This window comes from Leptidea sinapis, chromosome 26, assembly GCF_905404315.1.
Source record: "Leptidea sinapis chromosome 26, ilLepSina1.1, whole genome shotgun sequence".
Taxonomy (NCBI): domain Eukaryota; kingdom Metazoa; phylum Arthropoda; class Insecta; order Lepidoptera; family Pieridae; genus Leptidea; species Leptidea sinapis.
The window spans coordinates 7,772,020-7,787,780 of record NC_066290.1 but is presented as its reverse complement, the minus strand read 5'-3'; the positions used below and the strand labels follow the sequence as shown (position 1 = coordinate 7,787,780).

The 15,761-nt window shown below is 36.3% G+C and overlaps 2 protein-coding genes across 2 annotated transcripts in view; both read right to left on the bottom strand.

Annotated features, from left to right (window-relative positions):
* LOC126972325 (uncharacterized) overlaps positions 1 to 15,761 on the bottom strand; it is a 768,748-nt gene that overhangs the window by 497,772 nt on the left and 255,215 nt on the right. The gene's annotated exons all lie outside the window — the stretch shown is intronic.
* The window catches only part of LOC126972329 (beta-mannosidase), a 46,036-nt gene continuing 31,356 nt past the window's right edge, over positions 1,082 to 15,761 (bottom strand). The window contains exons 6-12 of the mRNA XM_050819003.1: positions 9,137 to 9,302; positions 8,306 to 8,431; positions 5,380 to 5,554; positions 4,200 to 4,773; positions 3,966 to 4,095; positions 3,442 to 3,827; positions 1,082 to 2,939 (exon numbers count right to left, since the gene is read on the bottom strand). Of these exons, the coding sequence (XP_050674960.1) occupies positions 2,718 to 2,939; positions 3,442 to 3,827; positions 3,966 to 4,095; positions 4,200 to 4,773; positions 5,380 to 5,554; positions 8,306 to 8,431; positions 9,137 to 9,302 (1,779 nt within the window). The 3' untranslated portion in view covers positions 1,082 to 2,717. The remainder of the gene's footprint in view (positions 2,940 to 3,441; positions 3,828 to 3,965; positions 4,096 to 4,199; positions 4,774 to 5,379; positions 5,555 to 8,305; positions 8,432 to 9,136; positions 9,303 to 15,761) is intronic.

The following is a 15,761-nucleotide window of genomic DNA, read 5'->3' as shown; positions in this document are numbered from 1 at the left end:
ATTATTGTAATATATAATGTGTTGTGTGTTATAACGCCCACCTCTAAGTGCAATTGAATTGTTGGGACTGCCCGTGTTTTTTTCACAGGATACAAACTAGATGGCGATGTGTACGTTTACATATAGAAACAGCAACGCGCTATCAAAAAAATTTCTGTGTTTGTTAGTCAGATGGATATTATGGGTTAAAGTTACACGTATTATTTATACGCATTCGCATCGTCAAAAATGACAAATGTATTTTTGAAGAGGAGAACCTGTTGCCCGCGGGATGTGGTTCTCTTTATCACTCATAAATACTCTGACTTTTTACTTTGACTGAAGTTATATATTACTTGAAAATTCAAAACTTGAAGTTAGATTAGAACTTATAAGTTTTGTAGTGTCCAGCAGGATATATGTACAATAATAATTGAATAATATTACGTTAAGTTGTATCTACAATTCTACAGTTGAGAAGTACTAAGAAAAATGTTATAGGTACTAGGTATGACTGTGACTCAAAAGTAACAGCGACTAATGCCTGTTACAAAATACTAGTTGTTAGTTTCATACTACCTGTAATAATATACTAGCTACTGCAATACTGGAGCGTATATTTTTCGTTGTTTGGTGTTACTTGCTAGCGCCATCTATACGTATTACGTAGTACTTTCTCTTGTGGTAACATCGAATTTTATTTATAAAACTTGTCTGTTGTGGTGGTAAAACAGAATTAACATAATTATTTTAATATTGTAATACTCATAGATAGTACACTATGTACTAGAGATAGATACGTAGTATGTATCATCCATGTAATGTTGTACTGAATTTCATAACAACACTCCTATTTTTTTTTTCATTTCCTTCATGCTAAAAGAGTTTTAACAGACAGCCACTTTCTTATTGCTCGATGCGTGGCATCTGTATGAATTTCAAAAAAAGAACATTTTTGTTTACGCGCTTACTTTAAGGCGCGCACTAGAACGGCGCGCGCCTTAAAAAAAAGTAGGTTATTCGAATCCCCGGCATTTTTCTTCGATATTTTTATTGTTTTGTTTACAAAAAATGAGCGATTAATTTCCAAAAGAACATAATATTCAAGTGAATTTTAATTATTGCACTATACAAAATGTAAATTACTACTAAAATAAATAATTCTTTCATTAATACTTAGTTTATTAGTACATAATCAGTAATGGATGATATTAGGTTACTACTAGGACTGGCTGTTTTAATGTTAGTTGTAAGCTAACTGTTTCAGAATCTTTTAGAGGATTCATATTCTGGTTGTAGATAAAGTCTTGTATGTAACTGTTGATAATTAGGTATTAAAACACTCATGTGATACTATTATCACACTCGGCTTCGCCTCGTGAGATAAATCCACATTCGTGTTTTAATACCCCTTATTACACAACAGTTGCATAAATAACTAATTTCTAACTCTTTGTAAAAGAAGCCTTGTATATTTTGATGAACAATTTTGAGTTTATTTATTGGCTTCTTTGTTGTCTGATTTAAAATTTTAAATTACTGGGAATATAAGAATTGTTAGAAGTATTTCTAACTTGTATAGAATTGGTAGTTATTGTGGGAATAACTGGATGTAATGTTTTAAACGCACATATAAACTGCGAGCATGTTGGAGATGTGTTTCGTACACCATTAGGCCTTAATTTGCAGAAAAAGATATTTTATGGATCGTGGTTTATATTTCTTGTTAACAGACTTCTAATTCCATGTGTTTCATTCAAATAATTGAACATTTCTTTATAAATATTAATGTTGGAAATCCAATTTTTAAGAGATGGGATTTGTTCAAATTTTGTTGAAGTTGTCCCATCTCTTAACTTTTTTTCCACTTTAAACTGTTCCAATTCAATTCCAATCCACAGTTGGCTGTCCTTTAACTTAAAGTTCAGACATTGCTCTTAAGTAGACCCGCCTAAGTTAAGCTTAGAAATATAATACATCGAATCTTAAATTAGGAATTTTTCTTTTCAATATGTGGGTAAAACAGAACTATCCAATGTATACCATCTATCCAAAAGAGCAGATGTCAAAGAACATTCGTTAAATATATAAAGACACATTAGATTCTACGATTTTGGTCAGACATCCCAAAAAATAAAGAAATACTGATCAATGTCGCTTGTCTAAGACTGAGATGTATAGAGCTTACTTAGACTTTACTTACGTAAAACTTAGCTGAGTGTGATAAAATGCGAACTTCACTTTAGCATTGGACGGTCTTAGCTTAAGCTCAGTTAAATTTCAGCTGTCAAATGACTATAAAAAACAAATAAAAGATTATGCTAAGCTTACATTCAGCTAAGTTTTTCGTAAATAATGTCTGAGCAAAATCTTTATCTGCTGTATAGATCTAGGCCTAAGAGATAATAAATACCATGGTATTGTTGCTTTATTTTAAGTGTCGCCAGTACCATAAGCCCTACTAAAAAGCACTATGTAATTGCGAGACGAGACGCGATGCCTTAGTCGTTACGATACTTTACGACACATCATAATATCTATTTTTAGGTTAGATAGACGATGCAGCTTTTTTATTTTATCAAGTGGGCAAACTGTTCGTTCCGTTACTTACCTATTTCCATAAAAAAAGTGGAGAAATTTTAAAACACAATCAGCATACTTTACTACATTATCATTGATAATCCCGGAAAGTTATATTGAAACACCGTGTATTTAGAGCACAGATGGCTTAGATGTACTCAATGAATATAATATCTGTAAGTTATGCTGTGTTCTAATTTTCTTGGGTTAACTGGTTTTTTGGCTGTAAAATATATTTTGGTTTTTTGCTCTGTTAAAATCATGCCATTTTCTGTAAAACGCCCCTCGATATCTGTGTCCAGCCATAGGAACAGAACAACTGTGTCGGTTTCTATGTTCACTTTTATCCTCCTGATGTCATTTGATTTCTGCGCGTGTATCTGAAAATATGTGGAACAGGATTGATAAAAGGCATTTATTATCCCAAAATTGATTACTCCTTTAGAATTCTTTTTTATGTCTTTGGCAATATACTAGATACTACTACCTCGTCAGCGCAAGCACGACCATTCTGACAAGAGTGTCCAACTAAGAAGAAGACTACCGCTTCGAAAACAAATGGCGCTCTGAGAGAAAGGAAGTTGCGCAAGAAAATCTCATAGTATTCTTGTTTGCGCTCTTTTAAATAAAAAAATATAGAGAAACAATTGAAACAAGCTATAAGACCATGCAAAATAAACTATCTTATAATCAAAATGAGAGTCAGAACTTGTTCAGGTCGTAGTGTGCCAAACATAACTTCCGATTTTCTTGTATATGAAAGATCAAGTGCAAAATGGCACTGGTCGATTTTGAGTAGCTAGCCTCCTTCACTTCTCATCTCAAAAAAATCGTTATTAAATCATTTTGGTAAGATTTTTCTCTTTTTTCACAATTCCTTACCCGAATATGTGGTTTCCTTAACCCTTTCGCCATTTTTAACGATACTGGAAATACGTAATTCCTTGGAGATGAGTTAACTCCATCGCTTTTGAGAGAGAACCTCATAAATATTTCCTCTTTGTTCTCTCTATCCCATATCTCTACGGTCGTTTGCTTTTTAGTAGTTAAGGCAGCGACAGATGCAGGATATGAATTAGTTTCAATCGGCTCTAAACTGGTCCAATTAAATACATCCATTACAATTTTAGCGTCCTCTATTGGCACGAGTCTGTCGTTAATTAGATAAACATTTATATCTCCCGCTAATGTCAGGCGTGGTGATACTAGAACGGGCGAGAAAAAATTCATCGCAAAATAGTGCAGCATTTTCCATTTACCGCCGTACTCTGAAAGGGGGAAAATTGTATAAAAAAATTGTAATATTATTATATACTAAATGACTTAAATAAAAACTGATTCATTGTACTTGAATGTAATTCAGCAGGAAATATTAAATTTTCAATTTCTCTAAGATAATGAATTACCTATTCCAGACCAAGATGGCGCCTGCCAGACATCGTTAAGTTGCCAGTACAAAGCCCCCATGGTGTACCAATCCGATTGAGACTGCCGATAGTATTCACTTTCTGATTTCATTGACATCGCTTGACTTATCTAAATAAATAAAAAACTGATTATGCAAGATAAAAAGTTAATCTTTCAATTTGTTAATTTAAACCAAATGAAATCGAATCTGTATGTTATAAACAAAATATTACCTGACTATAGAAGATAAATTTCTCAAAATATTTAGGATCATTGTCATCTAAATGCAAGTGTCTCGCGATTTGTTCTTTGATATAAGCATTACCGCCAGGGCTGTGTTGTCTATGCCTTATGAACTTACTATCCAAATGGAAATCATTTTGGTCATTACTAGCCGTTTGAAGTGTTTTTGCTGAAGGAAATGATTGAAAGCCATATTCAGAAGCAAATCTAGTACCCGGATATATATTTGCATCCCAATTATCTGCAAAATAGTTATAGTAGTGTGTGTCGCCGTAATTGGAGTCATAAGGGTTTTCAGCAATATAACCGTCTTCTTCAGATTTCCGTCCATTGGAGGGACTTGAGACAAGGTAGCGCCTCCCTGGATCCAAGCTTTCGACTATCGGTTTGATGGTATGCACGTATAGTTTTATGTAGTCTTCTTTGTATCTGTCAAACTGTTGTTTAGTACCGTACCAGTCACCTCGCAAAGCCACTTCATTCTCGTTGTTACCAGCCCATACTGCTATGGAAGCGTGATGTTGGAGGCGGATTACGTTTTGCTCAATTTCTTGTTTTACTGTGCTGAAAGTTGAATCATTGAAGGATTGAAATTTCTGGGTATATTGAGGGAGTCTTGGCCTAAAGTATGAAATGAAGTTGTTTTTCGCTGTCCGTCTTTATCTCCTAACACCTCGTAAGCCCCACGACGGATACTGATGCGATTTTCACAATCAGTCAGATGTTTGAAGATTGTTATATAATTATAATAATATTAAATGGATTTCATGTATGTAAAAAACCTAATATATTACCGCTAAGTCCCTAAAAATGTATTCTCTGGGCTCACGTAGGCTAACCCATATTTAATTGGACTCACATTGTGACCATCTTTTCGAGCTTTAAATGTCAATTGTTACTATAACCGATTTTGATTGACAAGTCGTAAAAAGTCAGCCATGCTTGGAATAAGTTCCATAGTATTTTGAATATTAAACTAACTAACACACACATTGTTAGGTAATTCGTATTGGAATGTCGTTCTATAATTATTAATTCTGTGGTTAAAAACAACCTGAGCGTTGTGAAATAATTTCTATAAACAAAGGTAATAAAGAGAGAATTGCAAAAGCTGTTTCGATAAATAAATAAGTCATGTTGTCTAATAATGTTGTTGTTTATAAAACTTACTTCAGGAATTCAGCGTCTGCAGGGTACATAGAGCAAGCGAAGAGAAAGTCTTGCCATATAAGTATACCAAGCTCATCGCATTTCTGGTAAAAGTAGTCCGATTCGTAAATTCCTCCTCCCCACACCCGCAACATAGCCATATGAGCATCTCGGGCGGCCAATAACAGATCATCTACTGCAATAAAAGTGTCATGAGAGTTGAGATTTTTTAATTCTTGATCTTTCTTAACTCCCGAGGTGCCAATCAGACGTCCGACGTCTGCTATCAAAACTACCGTTTAGTGCCAACCAGACGTCGTACGTCTGCTTGGCACACAACGGTAGCATATATTTTTTCGTTAAATATACACAGAGTAAGACAAGCTACACGATATACAACAAGAAAGGTAATTTAACTTTAAATAAAAGTAAGAATATTTAATTTGAAAACTTTATGTGTGTAAAATACGACAAGCCGTCAAAATGCGGTCAGCCGTAAAAATTATCTGTAGCAGTCGATTTATAAATTCTTTTTTGTATTATCTATGATGTTTTAATTAGTAATTTTGAAGTATATTTTAGTTATAAAAATGACTACATTCATTAGTAATAATTGAAATGTTATCTGTAGGTAAATCTAAAAAAATCATAAAAAATGCATGACAGCCCTACTTTAAACGAAATTTGTTTAAATTACGCAGTATCTATTGTTTATGTAATCTAACAAAGCGCTACCTTGTTTAATAATAAAAGCATTGACGTTCGTTTTTATAAACAAGCCGAAACACTTCAAAAGCAATAAATTTTATTGTAACACGAGCCCGTTGAAATTGGCGTCGGTAACGCGCGGCGGCTTAAGACGGGCATGTGCGCCACGCGCTTTGTGGCAGCTTAGCCAGTGACGGGTTATAATATCAGTAATTTATGAAAGTGGAGGATGAAACACCGCGCATAAATCTCATTCCACATTTTGTGTGTACGTGGCGGGAAGTTCCTTGACAACACAGCACTGTGGATAGCCAAGTTTGTAGAGTGACGTGCGTTGATGGAGCACGATGGGCGGGAATCAAGTCGAAAATCTCGTCGGTACAGTCCCCGTAATAAAAGTGGTAGAAGATATAAAATGACACCCCACATTAATGATCATTATTCTATGTTTCATCGAAGCCAGAGCTGGCAATCGCTTGAGATATTGAGACCCAGCGTTCCGATTATAGGCGAGGCGTTAAGGAGAGTGTTGTCGGAGAGAGGTGATAGACAATTGTTTTTTTTAAATAGTCTAAATGCAAACCTGAGGATCCTACGGGTTCAAGTGACCAACGTTCATTCCGCAACTTTTTTTTTATGACAATAAGGGACAAGACGAGCAGGACGTTCGGCTGATGGTAGTAAGACTCTGCCCATTACAATGCAGTGCCGCTCAGGATTCTTGAAAAACTCAAAAGTTCTGAGGGGCACTACAACTGCGCTTGTCACCTTGAGACGTAAGATGTTGAGTCTCATTTGCCCAGCAATTTCACTAGCTACAGCTTCCTTCAGACCGAAATACAATAATGCTCACACATTACTGTTTCACGGCAGAAAAAGGCGCCGTTGTGGTACCCATAATCTAGCCGGCATCCTGTACAAAGGGCCCTCCCTCTGGTAATCGACCTACATAGCTTATGTATACGGCATTTCCAGCCCTGAAACCAATCTTGGGAAACATCAACAGTGACACTAGCTTATTGGCTGATCGGAGCATCAAGGTTGTTATCAACGGTGCATGCTCCGACTTAAAACCCATAAACTCTGGTGTCCCGCAAGGCTGTGTGCTATCCCCTACGCTGTTTCTTCTGCATATCAATGATATGCTGCAAATCAGCAATATTCATTGCTATGCAGACGACAGCACGGGGTATGCTTCCTACACCGGCCGTGCCAACATGTCCCGGGATAGCGTCGACGAGAACCGGATCAAACTTGTGTCTGAAATCGAGACTATGCTTTGCAAAGTCTCGGAATGGAGCCGACAAAATTAGTCCAATTCAACCCCAAGAAGACACAAGTTTGTGCGTTCACCACTAAAAAGTCTCCCTTTGTCGTATCCCCTCGATTCGAGATCACTCCTCTAACTGCCACAGCCTGTATTGGCATACTTTGCGTCGATATATCGAGCGACGTTCAGATCCGTGGTCACTTGGACACAAGAGAAGGCCAAACTGGCCTCTAAAAAGCTTGGTGTACTCAGTAAGGCGAGACAGTACTTCACTAAAAGCCACCGCCTGCAACTTTATAAGGCGCAAATTTGGCCTCACATGGAGTACTGCTCTCACCTCTGGGCGGGTGCTCCCCAGTACCAGCTTCTTCCATTTGACCGCATACAACGAAGAGCGGCTCGAATCATCGACGATCAAGTCATCTCCGATCGGCTTGATTCTCTAGCATTGCGTAGAGATGTGGGTTCTCTCTGCATCTTCTACCGCATTTATCACGGGGAGTGCTCAGAGGAGCTGTTCGGGTTGATTCCAGCGGCCGAATTCTACCATCGGACATTACGTGCAAAGTACCATCCGCATCACGTAGACGTCTGGCATTCCACAACCGCGCGTTTTCTTCGAAATTTCTTGCCTCGCACAGCCACTTTGTGGAATCAACTACCGGCAGCGGTCTTCCCGAACAGATACGACTTAGGGACCTTCAAGAAAGAAGCATACTCCCACCTTAAAGGCCGGCAACGCATTTCTTGACACACCTGTTGTTGCGGATGTCCATGGGCGGTTGCCTCACCTCTCCCCATCCCGTGAGCCTCTTGCCCGTTTCCCCCCTCATATAAAAAAAAAAAAAAAGTGAACTGCAACCGTCATTAATGAAGGTGATCCACTTGCGAATACTCAGAAAGTTGAGACGATCGAAGATTCGAGAGAAACTATGCGATAATAAATAGAAGAAATTTATAACAACTTACTTGTATTTTCATCACTCCCCAATTCCGGCAGAATATTTGTTGGTATCCAGTTGGATCCCTTCATAAATAAAGGATAATCATTCACTTTGAAATAAAATGTAAGTCCATTTCCAGCTGTTGTGTTCCCTGTAAGATCCCAAATGACATATTATTTTTATTATAATACTAGCTGCTCCGGCAGACGTTGTTCTGTGTAAATAATAAAAAAAATGCTATTTTATAGGAATTTGCCAATAATATTTCAAAATATCAAGAATTATTTCATAAAAAATGCTCCCTGTTGTTATAATAAAATTGTCTCACAGCTGAACTGTCAAACCGTGCGTCATTAAATTCTCTCATAGAAAATATATCCATACAAACAAATATTGAAAATAAAAATAATAATGGGTCCCGAATTGAAATAAAAACCATCCTATCTCTCAAGTTGGACCAAACTGCACTCCATGAAGTGATCCCCATTAAAATCCTTTCATTAGTTTAGGAGTCCATCGCGGACAAACAACTTTTAGATTTGTGAATATATATTGTAACAAGCGTAATTATTTTCAAATAATACGTATGGAATGTTATTGTCGCAATTTATTTTAGTAATTGTAGCAGTTATACATTGTCTTAACGAGATTTATGTTATTATGTTTGTAAAAACTTTAATACGCGTTCCATCTTTTACTTAGCCTCAAAGTTGTTTAGCCATTCTCATGTTTAATGTTCAAACATAAAAATTATCATTTATTAATAAAGAATTTTGAAATGAAAATGAAAATGAAATTAGTGTAGGTATGTATTCAAGGCACCTGTGTAAATTATTTTAAATAGAAGTATTATTACCTAATATATTTGATGCATCCTCTTCAACTAGTTCCACGGTGCGAAAACCTATTTTGATGTGTTTCACAGAAAGTTCCTCGTCAGAATCCTGATTGTGGAGAGAAACCTTAAGGTCGTAGAGAGGCTGATCTCCAAATCCGTTTGGCCACCAGAGTGATACAACATTCTGAAATTAATTTTACAAAGCATCTTAATCTTTTTGTCCTAAATGTCGTTTCTTGTGGTGGCGTCGTGGAACAGGTTATTGCTATATACTGTGTGTCTACATTGATCAATCTACTCTACTCAAAGACTCTTTTGAGGTGTTTTTTTATGGAATAGGAGGACAAACGAGCGTACGGGTCATCTGTTGTTAAGTGGTCACCGCCGCCCTCAATCTCTTGCAACACCAGAGGAATCACAGGAGCGTTGCCAGCTTTAAGGTGTACGCGCTTTTTTTGAAGGTACCCATGTCGTATCGTCCCGGAAACACCGCACAAGGAAGTTCATTCCGCAGCTTTGTAGTACGTGGAAGAAAGCACGTGAAAACCGCACTGTGGAACACCGTCACACATCCAGATGGTGGGGATGATATCCTAACTTGTGGCGTGTCGTGCGAAGGTGGAATTCGGCGGCAGGAATCAGGTTAAACAGCTCTTCGGAACACTCCCCGTGATAGATGCGGTAGAAGACACACAATGAAGCGACATCTCTACGCAACGCCAAGTGATCCAGCCGTTCACAGAGCACTGGGTCCCCGACAATTCGAACTTAAACAACACGCTATTTTTAAATGATATCCCTAACTTTTTAGTTCCCGGTTCGTTCGAATGCCGCTTTGTTATAAATTAACAACGAAAACGCTGGGTATTTTACGAAACTTTGCATAGATTTTATTAAAGCTATTTTGTAAAATGTCGAATACGAAAATATTCATTTAAAAGTGTCAATGAGTTTCATGCCACTTCTCATTAAGAGCTTTTTAGCTTTTCCGAAGTGGTGATCACATTTTTAACCGACTTCGAAAAGGAAGATGTTCTTAATTCGATTGTTCGTATTTTTTTTATGTATGTACACCGATTACGCTGAGATTTGTGATCCGATTTCCGTGATTCTTCTTTAGTTTGATGCGGAATGTTTGCCATTTGGTCCCATAAAAATTTGTCATAGTTTGGCCCAGTAGATTTCATTTAAATTAATTAATTTGATTAAAATAAGTATATAAGCGAGACCTGATTTTATCAATAGTACAATGACAACATAATACGTAATATCTACTTCATTATAATATGTAAGAAATAAAATAACGACTTATCAATTTTATGAAGACGAGGTGAGTCGCTAGTATTTGATTTTAGTCAAGATGTCTATGCACCTTAGATAATTTATACGTCTAGATAGAGTCTCGTGCTGTTAGAAAACCGATAAAAACAGGCCAGGTTTAATATTTGAGTGTGCGTGACAAGCTACGTCTTACACTCGCGATTTGCATGATACTTTGTGTGCACTCACACTGCATCAAAATAGAGGTAACTTTTTTCATGAAAATAAGGAAGAAGGGAAGAGACGGGCAGGACGTTTAACTGATGGTAATTGATACGCGCTGCCCATTACAACGCAGTGCCGCACAGGATTATTGAAATACCCAAAAATTCTGAGCGGCACTACAACTGTGCTCGTCAACTTAAGACATAAGATGTCGAGTCTCATTTGCCCGGTAATTCAAATTAATTTTAATTTAACTCTTAACTCAATTTTTCACAGCCGTCATAGTCTATCTAGACGTATAACGGCCGTTCCCAACATAATATCTACAGATAGAGATAAATTACTATCTCCTCTGTCAGTAATTAGCTGTCAATAATCTGAAGTTGTCCCAATATAGGTTTCCGATAAGTCGTTCTTATCGTCTTAACAATACACGTGAATTGCAATTTCCATACAAACTTCTATCGCTGGTAAGCTATAAGTCCTCCCATTGAAAGACAGCGTGTACGGATAAGGTGAGTTACCGTCGATAAGTTTATTGGGACAGAAAAGTCAACGATAGTTACGATTTTTATCTCAAGTAGGAGATAGACTGAATATTGGGAACGGCCGTAAGTGATCTAAGCTATGCACTTATTTTAACAGTTCACGGCTCCCAGAACCTTGAAATACTAGGTTAATGACTTATGAGTTAACAGTTAATTTGAATAACAAATAAATATCATACACAGCGTAAATTCTCCTTTAACAAGTCACAGTCCTTGACATCGCTCGTAAATTAAAGGATATCGCTCATAATTTCGTGTGTCTTTTTTATTTCGCTTGGAACATTAATAGTTTTATCCGCTATTAGAATTAACAAGCAGGAGGCAATTAGGCTGAGATCTATAATAACTAAGACTTTGCTCAAACTTTACATTTGAATATTTTCTCTATATATTTGCGCCTTAGAGCAGAGCGGCAAAAATTTAAGTTTCAATACGCTGTTAGTAAGCTGTTATTTGGTATTAGAAAATTTTCCTCACTCTTTTTTACTTTTCCTTAGTGATTTTGACCGCGTAAACTTTGGTTTCACGACAGCTTCACAGTTGAATTAGATTTTATTCATTAAATTAAACATGGTTCTAATTTTTTTGCATCGATCGCTATTCCGTTTTCATTAGTTACGAAAAGTAGTAGTTACGAAAGTAAAAAAAGATAGAAACACATAAGTATTAAAATTAAATTTGCAATCATGGATGTGTAGAGGTGTAGAGCCTAGTTGTGTAGTGCTAGAGTCTACCAAAATATTTAGACAATTCGGCTGAAGCGAGTTTATAGAAAAGCGCGTTTTATTTCAACTATCTTTTGTTTTTCATCACATGGACAATACTTGCATCAGTGCTGTTTCTGAGGTAAGCGTGGACAAACACACTGACAGACAGACAACAGTAACATAACTACAGATATCGCGCGAGTTGAATGCAGAGTTCTGGAATGCGATAGTGATGCGACCTTATTATAATTGATGACTATAATGATGAGTTTATCGATAAATTTAGATAATGCTTCATGTTAACCATTTTAACTTATAATTAAATCACAATTTTTTTGTATGGCTTTATTCAATACATGTCTTAAACATTTTTCGTCATTTCTCGTGATTGGCGTTGAACGCAAACGGAACCAGTTAGACTCGAATCCGTCATTATTAAAATGAAGAAATAGCACACGATCACAACATCAGTATTAAAGCGATAACACGGTTGGCGACGACAACGGCACAACACTACACTCCAGGCGCGCGAGGTGATTCGTTCGGAAAGAGGGGGGAGATGCTTCCGCTCTTTAACTCAGACCCCGACTGCATTAAACTCGCGCGCTCACTTTACAACGTAAATACATTATTTAATATACTGATACGGCGCCTACTTCTTTACAGACTAGGTGCTGTACGCGACGTCGATGCGTGAACGCTATAAAGCAATAAAAATACCATGCCTGTATAACATGATAACATGTTGCCTGCATGCATTTTCCCGGACATACAAGCACACAAACAGACAACAAACGACATGTTTTAGAACACAGAGCAAGTATTATTTAAAAAATATTTCGTACAATTTTTATTCAAGTAAAACTTCTTTACGCGCGACTTGAATTTTTTTCTGACCGAAGTTAGTTACTTCCAAAAAAAACTATTGAAACAATTTTTTACACGTCATAATATAAGTATTTTATAAAAATCTCCGTTTATATAAATTTGTTTATTTATTACTACTTTCGCAATAAAAAAAATTACATTTTTATATGTAAGAGAATATACTTGAAGATACATATATTCTAAAGAAAATCTTGAGCGAAGTTATTGTGTAACATATCTTCAATGATAATGATGCAAGAGCCACTCGAATACAGATGACGTGTGCTTTCAACCGTGACACCTGAATCTTTTTCGAGATGCGTGTCATATAGCAAGGTAAAGGACGTTAGTAATACCCGGTTCAAGGTTGGACTCATTTGATATTTAAACGCCGATTTCACCATTGTAGTAGAACGCGATTAGAGCACTTTGAACTAAGCTTACGACTGTAAGCAAACAGGTTATCAACTGTAAAGTAGATCTTGTAGATGAAGCCACAACCTGAGAGTTGAACAAAGCATACAAGATTTTATGACGATAAGTCACTCGTACGGTTAGCTCAGTTGGTTAGAGCACCGGCACGGAACGCCGGAGGTCGTGAGTTCAGCATCGTTCATAAAATTTTGTATTTCAAATTTTATATGAGTATACCAGATTCAATTCGGATTCCACCACTACAAACAAAACGCAGTTATGGCCTAAACGCGTTTAAATGCTGACCGCCATTTTTTTTTTGAACGTGTACTTTTTTTGTGAAACTTATTACTTAGTGTGTGTATATATTCGGTATTTTTTTTTTCTTATTAATAAACAAGTACTTATTATAAATATATATTTGAGTAATTTTATTTTTTTATCAAGTTTTTCAGTTGGCGTTTAATAATTATAACTTAATGGTACCTTTATCAACTTATTTTGGGCTCTTTCTTCTATGTTTATATTGGACTTGCGGACCCGACAGACGTTGTTCTGTTAAAAAAAAAACTCTCGCCGATGGAATTTCGTAAATCACTTATTTTTAGAATTAGCATACATAATACATAGGAATAAGTATAGTAGGTATGTTATTCTTCTACTATATTGTGTTTACACACATATCTTACGAATATAAATAAATTAATACCCTGAATATCGGATTAAATCGTCGTTCTTAGACAATGTCTGCCCCAAATGAGGACATTTGGAAACAAACATTGTATTTTTGAGTGTTTGCTAGAAAATGTCGTGATTCGTAACTAAGGCAGCACAATCCTGGCGTTTCTCTGGAAAATACTTGCAAACAACGTCCATTGACCCAATGTGAACGCTAGTATGCAAACGGTAATCAGTACTGCTATCGTATCAAAACGTTGCTCGATTCAAAACAGTACTACATCAATTTCTTCTTGTGCGTCGAAAATTATCTAGTTGTTAATCTCTGAGGTTTACTGGCTGCCTCGCTTTGCTCTTTTGATTCAAAAACACTACGTCGAGCCCATACTAACGCGGTGCTTTTTACCTGCAATTTCTTGTTCTTCGTCAGTCCAATTCGCAATGTTTCGAATCCTAGTTGCATTACGTCTATGTCGGGAAAGATGGCACAATAAGCTAATAGAAACCCGAAACAAACACACCCACCCAATGATATTCTATACATAAGAATGTCATTGCACCCACCAGTCAACTTGAATAACATGACGTGCACTGTCAGTTGTATTTTACTACTCAAGTAGCGTGAAACTAACAAAAAACTTTATTGAATTCTTTCTATTCTCGAGATGTCATGAAAATGTCAATCCATACAAAATGTATGAGAAAATAAATGTTTTTATAATAATATTTTTTTGTGATTTTTTCCATATTTTATTACTTATTATCCTATTCCGGACTAAGAGAAACCCAAAAAATCAAACAACAGAAAAAATGAAATGATCTAGCCGTTCTTGAATGGTGTAACTAACACGACTTTGTTTTATATATAAAGATTTAGCTGCTAAGCCCCTTTTGTTGTTTTTGTTGTAAGTTAAAAGTTTTAAATCACAACATTTGTATTTACAGATACTCAAGGTACCTATTATTCATATTCATATTATGTGAGTCAAGGAGAAACGTATATAAAATCCACCTTACAATGTACGTTATATTTCTAGATATGACGCAAAAAATTTAAATGGCTTTTGTAGCTATCTATATCCGCAAAAGATATGGAGAGGGAACACAGGGTGCTGTCGGTTCGAGCGAATATTCACGCAGATTCGTGCGTTGATCGACAGAATTAAAAATAACTATTTTAATATAATATTTAAAGCGTACTGTTCATCAATCTACTCGAGTAGCCTGTGGGCGTGCTGCACTAATAAATGGTACAGTGCCCTGCGGGTCCAGTATATCAATGCCTTCGGAGCACTGTTGGAGCTGACACGTTTTACTATTCAGCTAAGTTTGCACACGCAGAGATCGATAGCTTTAGCTCCGTTCTACGCAAAAAAGCGACTTCTCTACCCCTTTGAATACGAGGCAGCAGTAACAGTTATCTGAAAGCGATAGCCGACAGCGGGGACTATTCGCGTTGGACATATTATAAAAAAAATGTTTGAAGAGTCATATTTTCTTATGTCGTTAGTTGATTGAAAAAAAAACGTACAGACATAGCTTTAGCGTATCTAGATTTTGTGACACAAAATCTCCTCTCTAGAAGCATTATCCAGGGAGAAAAATGGTGAATACGTTTGTATGGAATAACGCTGCTAGCGTCCCCTCTTAAAAGGTGGCGCATTGAACACTCGTTCTACTCAATATAATAATAATAATGAATTTATAATTTATTTTTTATTCTATAATGATTAAGTATGTATGACGTATGATATTATTTACGAATAAAAACTTGTAAAATCATGTTGAGGAATTTCTCTTCCGAACATCCAAGTTCATAAAGATTTGACTAGTAATCCTTTAAACTAATAGTATAAAAGCAAATGCATGTTTTTTGTAATCAACCCAGTCATAAACCCTCCATGATGTGTTAATTCATTCGAAGTCATTGACATATGACGGCTA